Source organism: Callospermophilus lateralis, chromosome 3 (genome assembly GCF_048772815.1).
Source record: "Callospermophilus lateralis isolate mCalLat2 chromosome 3, mCalLat2.hap1, whole genome shotgun sequence".
Taxonomy (NCBI): domain Eukaryota; kingdom Metazoa; phylum Chordata; class Mammalia; order Rodentia; family Sciuridae; genus Callospermophilus; species Callospermophilus lateralis.
In genome coordinates this window covers 2,884,594-2,900,004 of record NC_135307.1, presented here as the reverse complement: position 1 = coordinate 2,900,004, position 15,411 = coordinate 2,884,594, and the positions used below count along the sequence as shown (strand labels likewise).

At 63.5% G+C, this 15,411-nt stretch overlaps 1 protein-coding gene across 1 annotated transcript; it reads left to right on the top strand.

The window, feature by feature from the left end:
* Positions 1–4,154: 4,154 nt before the first annotated feature.
* C3H14orf180 (chromosome 3 C14orf180 homolog) lies at positions 4,155–15,411 on the top strand. The gene is made up of 6 exons (XM_076847899.1): positions 4,155–4,370; positions 7,412–7,562; positions 7,684–7,781; positions 13,387–13,516; positions 13,872–13,907; positions 14,329–15,411. The coding sequence occupies exons 1-6, from the start codon at positions 4,155–4,157 to the stop codon at positions 14,616–14,618; spliced, it is 921 nt and encodes a 306-aa protein (XP_076704014.1). The 3' UTR covers positions 14,619–15,411.

Sequence of the window (15,411 nt, the reverse complement as noted above, 5' to 3'; positions counted from 1 at the left end):
CTGGGGGGTCTAAGTTAGTCCCTTGTTGTGCCACCTGGACTCCTGGGTAGGCCTCTGTCCAAGGCTCCCCAGGCAAACTTCCTGGCAAGCGGAGGCCAGAGCCTGCGTTCCCTGAGGGGGGTTAGGCGAGGCCAAACGTGGCCCTCTGTGCCTGGCCGTCCCCACCCCTGCCACAGACACCGGACTGCTCACTGCTCGCCCCCAGTCAAAGGATCAAAGGCTGTGGGGTGGGGGAGTCAGCCTCAGGGACACCCTAAGTGCTGTGAACACAGGCGCAGGGCGGAGTGTGCCCGGCCCCCCTCGCCCTCAGCTGCACACTCAGCCTCTCGGTGGGAGGTGCCTCGGCCAGCCTCAGCATAGTGGCCATTTGCAGACCTGCTTGCCCACAGCCCCTGAGGAGTCACTGGGCTGAATGTAACAGGAGTCGCACCCACTGCCCAGCTGGGCTTGCAGAGGGGACGTCCCAAAGCAACACCATGTGGCCCGTGGGTATGTGGCCTGTGGGGCATGTGCTGGGCAGTGCCCAATAACACCCATAACAGCCCTAGTGACAACATTGGCCCACTGTCACCTGCACCTGTCCTGTTCACTCAGAAAGTCCCTAGAGGTGGGCACATCTCAGTCCCCACCTGCAAGTAAGGAGACCCATGGTCCTGTGTAGCTCTGGAGATGGGGCCCTCCTCAGAGCATCACCCACATCCATTGAAGGACCCTGGTGGTCACCATCCATGCAAGGCTGTGTGCCCATCAGAGCCCCTGGAGACTCTGCCTGGACTCTCGGGCTCTCAGTGCAGGTGTGAACTGGGGCTGTCTGCCCTGAGGGCCAGGGCTTCCTGGGGCACCTTTGGGGTGAGAGGAAGGATGTGGGGTGTGCGCAGGACTGAGCGAGAGAGCGCAGGCTCCTTGGTCAGCCTTGGAAACCCTGGGACTGACCTAACAGGGGCCAGTTTCTCTCAGGGATTCTCAGCTCAGGCTCAGAAAGGCTCTAGGTCCTCACATCCAGACCTGTTGGTTCCCCTGACGAGGAACACAGCCAGCCGTCCCTGCCCAGCTGCCCTGGCCTGGCAGGCCTCCCCTCCTGGTCTGGACCCTAGCCTCCAGTGCTCAGCTGGGCCTGTCGGACCTCCTGCAGGCTCCGGACCTCGGGGAATCAGTAGGGAAGGGCTGAGCCCCCTGCCCCCGCCTGCCCTGCACCCCCAGCATGGGTGTGGGGGAGAGGAGAGGGGGGCTAGGGTCAGAGAGCCACTGTTCCCTCCTCATCTGTAGCCCAGGAACTTGGCCAGCCTGGTCACCCTCCCTCTTTCAGGCTGTGCCCTCTCCACTGTCCAGCAGGCAGGAGACAGAGCCACACGCTCTGCGCCCACCCTGCGTGTCCATCCTGGGACCTCCTCGTCCTCTCCTCCCAACCTGCTCCCCCGGACTCCCCCAGGCTGGTTGCTGCGGCCCAGGAGTTTGTGTCCATCACCCCCTTGGGCTGCGGGGCTCACACCCTGCCACTGGAAGGTGCCCACCCTGGCCCTCAGGCCATGGCTGAGGGGCCCCTTGTGTGTTGGTCACTGCCCTCTGCTGGGGCAGCCACCTGAGGCCGGAGCTTCTCCTCCTTAGCAGCGAGTCATGACTGTCCACGGGGTGGGTGGCCGAGGTTCCGGGCTGTGCAGGCCCAGTCCCCTGACAATTCCTGGCCTGTGAGGGGCGAATCCCGTGGCTTATCTAGCATCTCGTGACATTAGAACTTGGCAGCAGCAGGGAGATCCTGGTGGCAGGCACTGTGCCAGGTCCTGGAGGCTTCATGCCCTGGGTCTCCCTTGGGGGCCAGTAGTGGACGCCACACAGTTGTGATATCAGCCCTGATATCTCCAGCATTGACTGGGTCAAGCACCGTGTCATGAAGACCGTTGGCCCCTGGGCCTTCTGGGAAACTGAGGCAGCGTGAAGACCCCCCCATCCCTGATTGTTGAGACCAAGTCAGAAAGATTTCAGCCACGTCCCTCAGGGTAACAGGAATGAGTTTACCGAAGGGAAGGAAAGGGAAAGGGGACACTCCCAAGAGATACAGTGGGTCCTCAGGGAGGAGAGGGACATGGTGCCTCCCCTGCACTCCAGTGTTATTGGGGATCCCTGGGAAGAGTGTCCCACCCAGAGTGTCCCACCCAGGTCCCCCTCTTGACTTCTGACAGACAGCAGGAAGACGTCAGGTTGTAAGTCCCCATTGCCATGGCCACTGTAGGTCACCTGGCCCACACTGACTGGTTCTAACTGGATTCTTAACCATACATTCTTGCAGACTTTATGATTAGGAGGAAGTACCCTGATCTCCCAGAGTTTCAGGATCTGGTCAGCTTCAGGGTGACTTGGGTTCCTCCCATTGACATTATTTTGGGCCTGCGTTTCTCCTGCAGTTAACAGGTAGTTTGCTGAGGAATGTGACTTAGCCTGTCACCAGACCAGGCCAGGCTGCAGGTAAATGGCTTCTTGGAAAAGAAAGCCCGTGGGGGTCAGCACCGTGGGTCATCTACAGAATCCCTCTCTCACCTCGTGTCCTGACCCGGCTCCTCTGTCTGGCCCCTAACAGTGCAAGGTCGTGCATGGGTACTGCTGGGCCCAGGGGTGTGGCTCCTGACCATGCACCGAGGCCACTCAGGCCCGAGCTCCAACAGCTCTCAGAAGATCTGGACACCTCTCCTTCCCAGTGGGCGGTTCCCATCAAGTCCAGAGACTTATCTGCCAAGAGCCCAGGAGGCTCCCGGCAGAGGGTAGAAAGGTCCGGGAAGCTGCAGGCCATACCTGGGTGCAGAGCCTCAAGATGCCCAGGCCAGGCCAGACCACCTGGGCTGCAAGGCCACAGGGCACTCAGGCTGGGCTGTCCAGTTGCTGACATGATAGCAATGAGGAGGACCAGTCCTACTTGACCCCCTGCTGCCCCGCCTGCCATCTCAACGTGAAGTCCCCCATCCCTTTACAACCTGCATGGATGGAGAGGGGTCACTATGCTCAGCTGGAACCAACAGCCCAGGTCAGAGGCCAGCAGGGGGCCCTACCAGGCTCCCAGCTCTTCCTAGTGAGTCTCCTGACCTGCTCCCAGCAGCCAGGTGCACAGGGGCGGGGCAAGGCCACACCCCCTGCCCTGGTCCTCTTCAGGCTCAGCAGGAGCCTCCTCTGGCCAGGTGCAGGTTCCTGCCTCTAAGAGCCCTCTGCAGCCCACGAGGCCAAAACGCAGGCTTGGTGGGGCAGAGAGGGGCATGCAGGGGTGCCCACTGGGCACCCGCGAACACGCCCTGCTATGCCACCGAGGCGCCTGGGCCCTGCCTATACCTGAGCCCTGCACAGGGGACACACCTCTGGTGTGAGAACTCAGGGTGTGTGCAGTGTGCAAGCTCAGCTGGGAGCAGCCAAAGCCAGGCCCCCTCAGTGGGTCCTCAGGCCCAGGGACCAAGGGCAGGGGGCAAGGGCACCCGCCACGGGGCCCAGGTCCACTGTCCCCCAGGCTGGACCCAGAACCCACCCTGTGATTGCCCCTGTAGCCAAACGGACCCCACACCGCCCCCTCCGCAGGTCAGGGGACAGACGGAGACCCCTGCCCTGGCATTCCCTGCCTGCTCCTGCAGCCCCCAAGGCCCAGCCGGAGAAACAGCTGTCGCGGCAGGTTTCGGGGCGTCTCGGTTATGGCTTATGTACAGCCCCCCAGGCATCCGGCTCGCGGGAGGCACTGACTTCATAAATAAAATTTATCATTGTAATTATGGCCCCTGTAGAGAGCCGCGGACATTTACGGCCTCTTGGAGGTCATGAATAATTCAGCAGGAGAGAAAGGGGCCCTTTTGTGAGTGCCAACGGGGTCCAGTGCTCCGGCTGGTCTGGGCTGAGCGGGACGTCGGGCCTCCCGCTCTGGCCAGGCGCTGCTGGCATCCTGGCCTCCTTAAGGGCCTGGCTCTGCAGGGGTGGCCAGACACAGCCCTAACTGTCAAAGGTCCCTGCTTCAGTCAGAATGACGAGCTGCCCGCTCCAGAGTAGAGGGAGTTGACCCCACGGCCAGTGGTCATCAAGCAGGACCCTTAGCTGAAGCTGAAAGCCAGAAGAGTGCCACAGCTCTGGCCGTGTGCCAGGCAAGCTACGGGGCAGCAGGGAGAGCAGCAGGCACATGCTCCCCGCCCTGCATGCCCTCCCACACCGTGCACTGTCCCCGAGAGTCCAGCCTCATCCTTTGCCTGCCGGCGGCAGAGGACTCACTGCCCACAATCCGAGATCCTTCCTTGGCCGCCTGCTGGGACGGTGCCTCTGCCCTCCAACCCAAAGCCTACGCTGTCCCACTTCCTCCCCCTCCTTCTCTCCTGGACCCCAGCCCTCAGGCTACACTCCTCCCACCCACCAAGGTATGCTGGTGGGGCCACTTGTGACCAGGTGGCCATGGCCGGTGGTGACTTTTGGCCCCTTGTCCCTTTGGGCCTGGTGACTGGCAGTGAGAGTCCTCTCCCTTCTCTGCCAGCCCCAGGGGCCCTAGGACCCCATCTACCAGCCCCAGCTCCATCCCTGTCCTCTCACCAGCTCCACCTCCTCGCACCAGAGGGTCCACTGCTCTGCAGAGACCTCCATGTGCCTCTGGAGACCTCTGTGTGCTCTGTCCCTGGGGCTGGCTTGCTGCCCCCCAGGAGACTTAACAGGAAACCCCTCCACTGAGGGGTGCAGGCTGGCGTGGGACTCCAGTCATTCCCCCGGCACAGGGGACAGCTCGGGTCACCTGGCTGGACAGTGGCAGAGTCAGGACCAAATCTGGGGCTCCTCATCCTTGATGGTGTGGCTGCCCAGGCATGGGAACCCTTCCCTGGCCATGGGCAGGCCTGAGATGGCAGGGCCTGGCCCCTCACCCCTCCCTGGCACACAACAGGGGCATCTCTGAGTGTCTGTGGGCACCCTGAAGCTCAGAGTCCAGGCCACCTCTGCCCACCCTGAGGAGCCCGGCGGTGTCCTGATGGAGCAGGCATCGGTGGAGGGCACAGACCTTGTCAGATGGGGCTGGGGATACGGCTGGCGGGGGCCAGAGGCCTCGAGGGGATCAAGAGCTGCTGGGCCCTTGTGGGCATAATAAATCACCCAGAGCAGATGGCCCCGGGACAGTGGTGGCTTCCCTTTCCAGAGAGAGCAGGCAGTAGGCAGCTTCCAAGGCCTGGGCCAGCCCTCCCTTCTCTGGTCACGGGACAGGACAGGAAGGAGCTTCCCAGAGCTCCCCACTCTGTGCCCAGTGGGAACAGCTCCGGCTTTGGTGGGTCAGAGCTGAGCCGGGATCTGGGCTTTGTTGGCGTCAAGACCTTGGCCCTCCTACATGTCCCTGCTGCATAGGACTCCCTCTGCCCCCACCCTCCTAAGGCTCCTAGGCAGTCTCTCTGGAACAAGGGTCAGTAAGTCATCCTGGGCCAGCCGGACACCTGGTCTTTGTGAATAAAGCTTTATTGGGACACAGACATGCCAGATCCCCAGTGTCTGAGGGCAGAGTTCAGCGTGGCCCAGGGAGCAAGGAACTGACCACCTGCCCTTACAGGGGAAGTTGCATCTGCCCCAGAGTTAGCCAGGGAGTGACCCCCAGCACCCCTGCATGGGCATGGGTGGTACCTCCAGGCTTCTGTGGCCATTGTGGCCCCTGGTGGCCTGGCCATCGTCCCTCCCCTCACCCTGCCCCTCCCATCCTGCACACCCAGGCTCAGGGATCCCGTAGCTGTACCCAAGCAGGATATGCCTCCAGGGAACATTATGAGACAGGTGTCTCCGCCGTCCTTCGACTGTCCCTCAAAACAGTTGAACCCCATAAGCCACCCAGAGGTCTGCCCACTTGCAGACCTCATGCCTGTGGCAGCCCACAAAGCCCCCTCAGATCCAATTCCCCTGGGGATGCCATGCTCACCTGCAGATGGGGCTACTGAGCAGCAGCCACTGAGCCTGAGCCAGCACCTCCTCCTGGCTGTGTGACACTAGGTGGGTTGCCTGACCTCTCTGAGCTGCACTTTCCTCATCTATAAATGAGGAGCCAATTACACCTGCCAAGCAGGGCAGCTGCAAGCAGCAGATACAAAGGAGAGCCCTGTGTGCCCCACTGGGCAGACCCTGGACACTGGTCCCCTCACTCCCACTGTGCCTCCCTGGCCCAGATGCTGTTCCTCCTGCCAGGCACTACTGGGACTCCGACAGCATGCCCCAAACCCACAGCTTGGGACTTGTCCTTTGCCCTTTTCCCCTGAAACCTCAGGGCTTGGGGCCATGTGGGGCAGAGGAAATGGGCCCAAGGGGGCCCCTCCCGAGCCCAGGGCTCCGCCCTGCAGCGGGGCCTCGTCAGGGCTGGGCTCCCTACAGCCCACACGACCCTCACTTATCCCCTCATTCAAGCCCTGGGCTTTCTGTAAGCTACAGCTCTGGAGCTAGCCTGGGAGGACACATTTGGGCCAAGGGGGAGGGAACAGTGGCCCTGACCCCTGGCCTTGTCTGCAGGCCTGGCCTGCTGTCCACCAGGGGCCTGGGGAACAGCCACCTCCCACCCAATCTGAGGCCAGAGGCCTATCCTCGGGTTGTTGCTATTCCTGCCAAAGGGGAGAGGTGACTGCAGCTCAGCCCTTGAGAGCTGGACAGACTCCACAACAGAGCAGAGGGGCCAGGCTCAGGGACACAGCTCGCACCAGCTGGGTCCTGTGGATAAGCCGGTGGCCCCTCCAGGCCAGAGCCAGAGGGAGGCAACAGGCCCTTCACCTGTGTGCCCTACGGGGCTGCCCCTGGCCCCCCTCCTCAGTGGGCAGGAGGGGCTCTGCCATCCCTGACGCAGCGGACACTGCTGGCACCTGCAGAGCAGGCCTGATTCTGAGCTACGAGGACCCCGGAGGGAGCCAGGTGAGAGAGCCAGCTCCGGGAGCAGGCGGACGCAGCTTCCTGCCCTGGAACAGACGACGGTGCAGGCCAGGAACCCGCCGGGTGGACAGCAGACAGAGGCAGGGGCTAGCAGGCCACCTCCCCTTGCTTTCCACCCAATCTGAGGGGCTCCCTAAAGGGGACAGTTCAGGAAAACCAGGGCTGGTGGCCCCAGAAACACCCAGCCCCTCTGAACCCCATCTGCATGGGGAACCTGAGAGTGGACTCAGGGACATCCTAGCCCCTGGTGTTCTGAGACTCCTGGGCCGCCAGGACTGGCCCAAGGCTGTGCCCTTCACCCACACCCCCAGCCTGTGCCCTTCACCCACACCCCCAGCCTGTGCCCTTCACATACACCCTGCCTGAGGCTGTGCCCTTCACGCACACCCCCAGCCTGTGCCCTTCACCTACACCCCCAGCCTGTGCCCTTCACGCACACCCCCAGCCTGTGCCCTTCACCTAACCCCCAGCCTGTGCCCTTCACATACACCCTGCCTGAGGCTGTGCCCTTCACGCACACCCCCAGCCTGTGCCCTTCACCTACACCCCCAGCCTGTGCCCTTCACCTACACCCTGCCCGAGCCTCGCCATCTTGGGGAGGCGGGAGCCAGCCCACTGGGGGCAGAAGCTGGATAAGGGCCTCTCAGCCACAGAGAGGCTCCAGACACCCCTGGATGGTGAGAGCTGCTCCAGGCCAGCCCTGCTCCCTGTCCCCCAAGCCAGGGCCATTAGGTGTCTGAGTGAGCGCAGCCATGGACCCTGCAGCCAGGGGCTCCCCAGTTCTGCCTCTGGCTTAAGTTGGAAGCGTGTGTCTGGGGAGCTGCCTGCAGGTTCTGCCTGCCTCTGGGAGCCCTGTGCCCCGCACCCCAGCTTGGCCCCCCACCTACAGAGAGAAGGTCAGTGGGGCGCCCTGGCTTCCTGCTTCTTTCCAGCAGGGAGAAGGCACAGCTTGGCTCTGCAGCTTCAGCTCGTCTAGCCAAACTGCTTAGGTGACTGGGACAGTGGGGCCCCCAAGCCCCGTGGTGACAGCCTCCCACAATCCCCTGCTCAGAGGCCCCCGGGCAGCCAGGCCCTCAGGGCTGCTGAGGCCACTGCCTGTGTTTCTGTAATGGAAACTTCTCCGCCCGCCTGTGAGCGGCCTCACAGCTCCGGTTCCGCCCGGGTGAGGCTCTGGTGATCAGCAGCTTGTGGGACGCAGCAGGTGGGCCAGCTCCCCTGAGACAGGTGCGACACTGCCGGAGCCCAGGTGGGGTGTGTGTGTGTGTGTGTGTGTATGTGTGTGTGTGTGTGGCTCACGAGCCTCCTAACTCTCCCAGGAGGTCTCCAAGGAGGCTGGCCTGTTCCCAGCCCCCGTAGAGTGCCGTGGAGGTGGTGCAGCAGGAAAGCCCACTACTCACCGGGCTCCGAGTGCCTGCCCTCCAGGACTGTGGGCCTGGGTCCTGTATGCCCACGGGCTCAGCTTCGGAGTGGGGGTACACGAGGAGCAGCTGTGGGTGCCAAACAGGGTGTCCATCGGTGGTCAGAGCCGAGGAGGAGCCCACTGGCAGCACCGGCTGGGCACTGGGGCCTGCACAGGCTAGCCACTGGACCTGGGCCCGGCCAGTGCCCTGGGCAAGGATGTAGACGCAGGTGACAGGCTGTGGGGGTAGGCGGGCAGCACGGAGGGAGCAGAGCAGCCAGTGGGCTCCTTCCTCCACAGGCCCTGGAGGCCGGGGAGGGGCCGGGGCTTAGAGGAGGGATGGCAGGTGGAGAGACGTGGCATTGGGCTGTCACCAGCTCCCAACAGCTTCAAGATGAGGTGGGGCACTTGGACAAGCCCCAAGAATGCTCAGAGGGTCTTTGGGGCCCCACTTGGCCCAGAGCGAGGGGCAGCACCCTCCCCAGCAGTGTGGCATGGCGGTGACACTCCCCAGGCCCAGGCCCCAGGAACTATGTTCTACCCTTTATCACCCATCTGTCACGAGCCAGCCCCAGAGCAAGTACACTCGAGTTACATCCTGTCCCTGCCACCAAGGCCTCTGCTGGGGGGCGGGGACAAGCAGGCCTCCCCTGCTACTGTGCATACCAGGGCCACCTCTCTGCTGCGTCACTTGGGGACATGAGCCCCCAGGAGCTCAGTCACATGACCAAGGTCACAGAGACCAGAACCCCGCCAGGCCTGGGGACACCAAAAGCCCTGCTTCCTGAGGAAGCTTCCCTCCTGGAGGGGAATCTGGGCCCAGGCAGCACCTGCCTGTACAGGGGTGGGTGGCCTCCTGGGAGCAGGGACAAGGGCAGCCAGGTGAAGTGCCCAGCTCCAGAGGGGCCGCAGGCCAAGGGGGAGGGGCTGTCCCCGTGCCTGGCATCCTCTCTCCCAGGAGGGACGACGGGGCAGATGCACCAGCTGGGATCTGCTGTGACACAGCCCACCTGCACCCGGCAGGGTCCAGGCGCAGCTGCCGGGGCTGCTGGCACCAAGCAGGGAGCAGGTCAAGGCCAGGGAGGCTGAGTCTCCCTCAAGGTCACAGGTGGCCACATGAGGAGCTCCAGAGCCCAACCCCCAACCAGCAAGGTCACAGCCCAGCACTCGCACAACACGCTGCACACACTCATCACGTGCTTACACACCACGTGTGCACACCACACAGACACACCCACAGGCACACACAGTCACATCTGCATGCACAGGCACACATGCACACACAAATAAGACACACACAATCACTTCCGTGCACACATGCACACACAGTTGCAGATAGGAACACCTGAGTGTGCATTCAATCCCGGCAGGTGTACGCTCTCCCACATCAACATACACCATCACATTCACTCACATGTACACACATGTGGGCACTCCCAGGGACACACACGCTCTCCCATGTGTGGCTACTGTCATAATCACACATATGACACAGACATGCTCACACGCACGTGTCGTCCTGCAATCCCCCAAAGAGCCCTGTCCAAGGACAGCGCACCACAGATCTCCTGACCATGCGGCAAAGGGGCTGAGTCTCGATGTGGCCCTGCCCGGTGTGGCCCTGCCTGGGGTGGCCCTGGCCTACCCAGCCTGCTCTCCAAGGCAGTGCAGGGCGTGACCTGGGCAAGCTGGCTGCAGGGTTGGGGTGCCCAGTCTGTGCAGCCACAGGAGAAGCCAAAGAGCCCATAGCTCCCCCTTCCGGGCCCAGGAGACTGACAGGGTCCCTGCCCACCCTTGACCCCAGCCTCTGACAACCTGGCAGGGCTTCAGCAGTTCCCGGCCCTCCCAAGTGTGAACTGGGTCCAGCACCCTCTCTGCAGATGCTGCCCAGGCTGCCCGCCAGGCAGTGTCCCCAAACAGAACAGCCTGGTGCTCTGTGACAGCACTGGCCTGGAGGCTACGTGGGCCTGAATTCCGGTGGCCTCTACCCTGGGCACTGAGGCCGCACAGCCTCTTAGCAGAACGCCCTGAGCGTGGGTAGACATGCTGGCTCCTGCCACCGGCTCCTTGCTCAGCCCTGTTGGCAGTAAAACCTGACGCCACCTTGGGAGAAAGCGCTCCCCGTGAGGTCACCGAGCCTGGCGGGCCTTGTGGTGTGGATGTCAGGGCGTGGGCTCACCCCATGCTCAGGTCCCACGGGGCTCCAGGAGCCGGCTCTCTCCCAGAAGGAAGGCTGCAGGCAGCCCAGCCTCACCCCTCCAGGCAGCTGGGGACAGGGCCCGGGAGGGTCCACAGAAACCAGGACGCTTCTCATGAAATTCAAACTTTTGCCACCACCCGGAGGGCAATAATGCCCACCAAATGCCCCTCATCAGGGCCCTGGGAGAGCCTGGGGCAGGGTGGAGGAGGGCAGATGGCCCCAAGCCACCCATCTAACTGGGAAGGAGCCGGGAGGACCAGCCTGCCAGCAGCCCTGTGTCCTGCCCTCTGTCTCCTGCCCTCTCTGACCTCACTTCCCCTGAGAAGGCAGCGGGGGTGCTCAGCAGCCCCAGGCCTGGGAGGGCTGGTGTCCGGCTGCCCCTGCTGAGATGCCCAGTGGCGTCCGCACCTGGAGCAGGACAGGAGACCTTAGAGGTCAAGGCCCAGCCAAGGCCATGGAAGAAGGAAATCTGTGCTGGGCAGCCACCCCGAGCAAGGCACAGGGGACAGGCACAGCTCCTGGCAACCTGGGACACACTGGTGGAACTAGAGGTGCCTCTGTACCAGGAAGTGAGCAGCGTGACCCAGGGAGGGACAGGTCAGAGACAGAGAGGCAGAGAGAGAATCAGACATTGACCAAGAGAGAGAGATGTGCTTAGAGACAAAGAACCAGAGACAAAGACAGAAGGACAGAGGGTAGAGGGACAGACAGCAGCAGGGACAAACCTGGCCAGTGCAGGGGTGGGCTCAGGAGCTCAGGGGCACAGCAGGACGGCTGCAGGACCCTCTGGAAGAGCCTTTCCCAGGGCCCGCTGAGCCCTGGCATTGCAAAGCTCCCACCCTTCGTGGGAGCCAGAGCCACCCCTGCTGAGCAGAGGCAATGCAGAGAGACACACAGTGACAATGACAGAAGGCACACTGCCAGGCGGGTAGGTGCACATCAGGGCAGTATTATGCCCTGAGGAGTATTATACAGCCATGAAAGACAAGGGTGATGGAGACCGGGCAGCAGCGGAGGAGACTGCCGGCAGGAGTGGTTCTGAGCACACAGGGCCCAGGCTTCGTCTGCGCTGGGCAGGAGGGCCGCGGCCACGCTAGGCGAGGCCGGCCGGAGCTGGAAGCCAACCTGGCTTCCCGGGAGTCGTCTCCTCATCCCTTTGTCTTTAACGGGGGGCGCTGCTCATGCAGTGAACCATCTCCTGTCCTAGGACCATGTTCCAGTAAATGAAGACCACGGTGCCAGCCTCGCACCCCGACCCCCGGCCAGGGCCCCGTCAGCCCAGAAGAAATGAGGCCACGTGGGGCTCACAGGTGCCCAGGGCGGAAAGGGGGAGGCGGGCTGCCAGAGATGTCCCGCTGCACACACTGTGTCCCCTGGGGGGGGCAGTGAGGAAGGCAGGTGCCCACTCTTGCTCTGAAGGTGTCCTCTGCCCCAGGGACGGCAGGAGGGGAACTCTGGGGCCTGGTGGGGTAGGGAGGCCACCTTGAAGGGCGTGGTCTGGTGAGGAGGCACCAGGTGGGCACACAGCATCAGGCCAGGGTCCCAGGCATGGAAGCAGCACGGGGGTGGGAGATGGCCAGGCTGAGGAGGTCAGCGGCAGGGGGCTGGTTACTGCCCTGCCTGCTCAGCACTGATCGGTTCCATGTAAGAGCAACTGGCAGGGTGGGGGACCGGGTGGAGGCAGGGGACGCGGGAGCCATGGAAGGTGACAGAGCTGAGGAGTGCAGAAAGGCCAGTGCTGGAGCGAGGGAGCAGGTGGAGACAGGACACCTGAGGCTGTCACCGAGCGTCCTCCAGGATGAACAGGGAGGGGACCTGGAGGGGGTCAGCAAGGGAGTCCTCCCCAGAGCAGGATCCGGAGCGTGGAAGCAGGAGGACCCAGACCTCAGCCCTGAGGCCAATGGAGGCTCTAAGCTCACTGCCAGGTCCAGTGCCCTGAGGGCAGCCTCCCTCACCCCAGAGCAGCAGGCTGTGTGCGGAGGTGGTGCCCAGCTGGGAGAACCTGGGGATGGCCCTCAGACAGCCTGTTGTCCCTGCCACAGACAAAGACACTGGGCCCACAGAGGCCAGGAGCTCATCTTTCAACCTGGGGCTGGGCAGATGAGCTGGTAACGGAGCAGGTGGGCGGCAGCCCCGGGTGGGCACGTGGGTGCACAGCAGCCTGGGAACATGCTGACCCAGAAAGGGAGGCCGAGATCCTCGAGGGAAGAGACCCCAGTGGCCAGGCAAGGCCACAGCCAGCCCCGTGGAGCTGGGTGGAACTTGTTACCTTGGCCCCCTAAGCCAGGGCCCCTCCCCACACCATCCCCAGTCCCACGTCCCCCGAGTCCCTCCTGGGGCCAGAACAGCAGCCAGAGATAATGCATCTCCCCTCAGGGAGGAGGTGCCTCGCGCCTTGCTGGTGGGTCCCCAAGCCCTGTCCAGGCCCTGCCCCTCATCTGTATGAGGGGGTTCTGGGCAGGGTAGAGCTCTGCACCCCCATCCCTCCCCGCCTGATCCCTGGTCACCAGCCTTTCCATGCCTGGTTTTTGGGGCCCCACGACAGACCCTGCAGGGACTCAGTGGGACTCAGGGCAGGCTCCCAACCCTGAGGCGGAGAGTCCTCCGTCAGTGGGCGGTTACCATGGTGTCACCTTAGGGTGGGTTATTCCTCTTATTAACATGCAAACATCACTGTGCCCCGCTCGGACTGGGAGGCACAGAGTGTGGGCTGGACAGGGGCCTGCTGGTTACTGCCCTGCCTGCTCAGCACTGTCCGGGTTCCATGTAAGAGCAACTGGCAGGGTGGGGGGCCGAGGGCAGCTCTGGGGTCTCCACACCTGTCCCTCTGCATAAAGCCCAGGGGACAGTGAGGACTCTGCTGGAATGTGCTCACTGCTGCCTGCTTCCCACTCTTGGCCAGGACAGTGACAGGAAGCAGCCCCGCTCCATCCTGAGACGCGGCCAGCCCAAGCAAGGGCCTCACGGGGCCGACCCACAGAGGATTTCCAGGCACGTACGGTTCCGAGAGCCCTTGGAGGCGGCCATTCATTGTAAGAGGGCATGTGGGCCAGCATCAGGGTCTGGGAGAGGGTGGTGCCCGCAGTGCCCACACAGCTCTGGCAGGACTCTGGACCACCAGAAGGGACCACAGTCCCTGTTCTGTTTTCCCAGGTAGACCCCCAGTAAAACCTGGGCAATAGGTCACATGGACACAGGGTCGTGGTCAGAGGGGCAGCTGCTGATGGGCGAGGACTGTTCTCCATCCCGCTGTGCTCGAGGGTCAGGGCCCTGAGGAGTGGGCCCTGTCTGGGGCTGGGTGGCTGCTGGTCCTCTGGGCCGGGGTGGGGGAGAGACAAGCAGGGCTGGGCGCCCTGCAGGCTGAGGGACCTGTGCTCTCCCTCCTAGACATCGCCAGCAGGGACACCAGGGCCACCGCCAAGGGTGAGTTCTGAGCCCAAGCCCCATCTGCCCAGCGCTCGGGGCCTCCCCCCACAAGGAGTTCCTGCACGTCCCGGCCCCACACCTTGTCCCCATGCCCCATCTCCCCGGGCCCCACAGTGCCACCCCTGTCTGCTCCAAAGCTGAGGCTCCACATTGGGGCCCTTGGTGCACACAGCTGGGGAGCAGTGTCCCCCCGATGGTGCAGTTTGCCTCTGGCCAGGAGTGGGGATCCCCATCCCATAGGGACTCTGGGAGTCACCCCCAACCCTCCCAAATGTCCATCCTGATGGGCACAGGACAGTGGCCCGACAGCCTGGGTCTCCTTCCATCCCTTTCCCTCCGAGGGGAAGCCCCTGGCCAGTCCTCACCCGAGAGGGTCAGGGCACAGGCCACAACTGACCCGCCCCGCCTCGGCCCACAGTGTCGGGCCGGCGCCTGCCCCGCCGCAGATCCCTGCTCCAGCGCCTGCCGGGCGGCAGCTCCCTGCTCCTGCGGCTCTCCGTGTGCGTCCTGCTCGGGGCAGCTCTGGGCCTGTGCTGTGGCCGGGCCAAATCCATTGCCACACCCCTGGAGGACCTCCGAGCCCGGCTCCTTGTCCTCCTCATGCGCCTGTGGCACGTGCTCCTGGCCTGCTGGCACTGCCTCCTGGGTGTCTGGCCAGTGGCCAGCCAGGACGTCCCCTCTGGACAGCCCTGGGTAGATGAGGGTTAGGGTAGAGCGTCAGGCCGTCCTCGGGCCCCAGGACCAGGAGACAGCCCTGCCAGCTTGCTTGGCAAACCCAGGACTCATGGCAGGGGGACCTAGGGACAGTGACCGCCTTGTCTGGAGGCCAGTCGGGAGACGCACTGCCCCGCCCAGCGTCACCTCCCCGCCATTTTATGTGTTGGGGTCCACTGTGAGAGTCCGTCAGAGGACGGATCCAACTGCCAGCTGTTGGGCCTCACCTCCCTCGACCCAGTGGGGACCCTGGCCTGAATGGGGGGATACACGGAGGCAAGTCCTACCTGGACACCCAGCTCACTCTCTTCTACTGCTTAGGGGACGGATCCCCCAGGCCTCAGAGACCATGGGTAGGGGTCTCCAGGGTTTCCTGCAGCTTCAGGGTCAGGGGACCCCAGGATGGGGGAACCCTGCAGAGAGGCCCTGTTCCCAGAAGTGGCCTCCAGAGGACCATGGTGGGGTCAGGGGACCCCTGGTTACCACTTCCCTGCACCAGCCCAGCCGCCCCCAGACCCTGCCACCTCACTCACCCTGGGAGGAGGACAGGCAGGTCCCCCCTACTGCAGATGAGAAGGAGGCTCTGAGAGGAGGCTCACGGCCCAGGCTCAGCCCCTGGGCAGGGGCTGCCTCTCAACCTGGTTCTGGGTCAGGGCTGGAAGGGGGCTGGGCCCCCTCCCCACCACCAGCTGTCTACTGCAAAGATGGCAGAGAGAAGTGTCCAGCTCTCAGGCCCACAGAACGGCCATCCCAGCTGTTTTTGTAATAAATGTTGCTCAAACAAGGA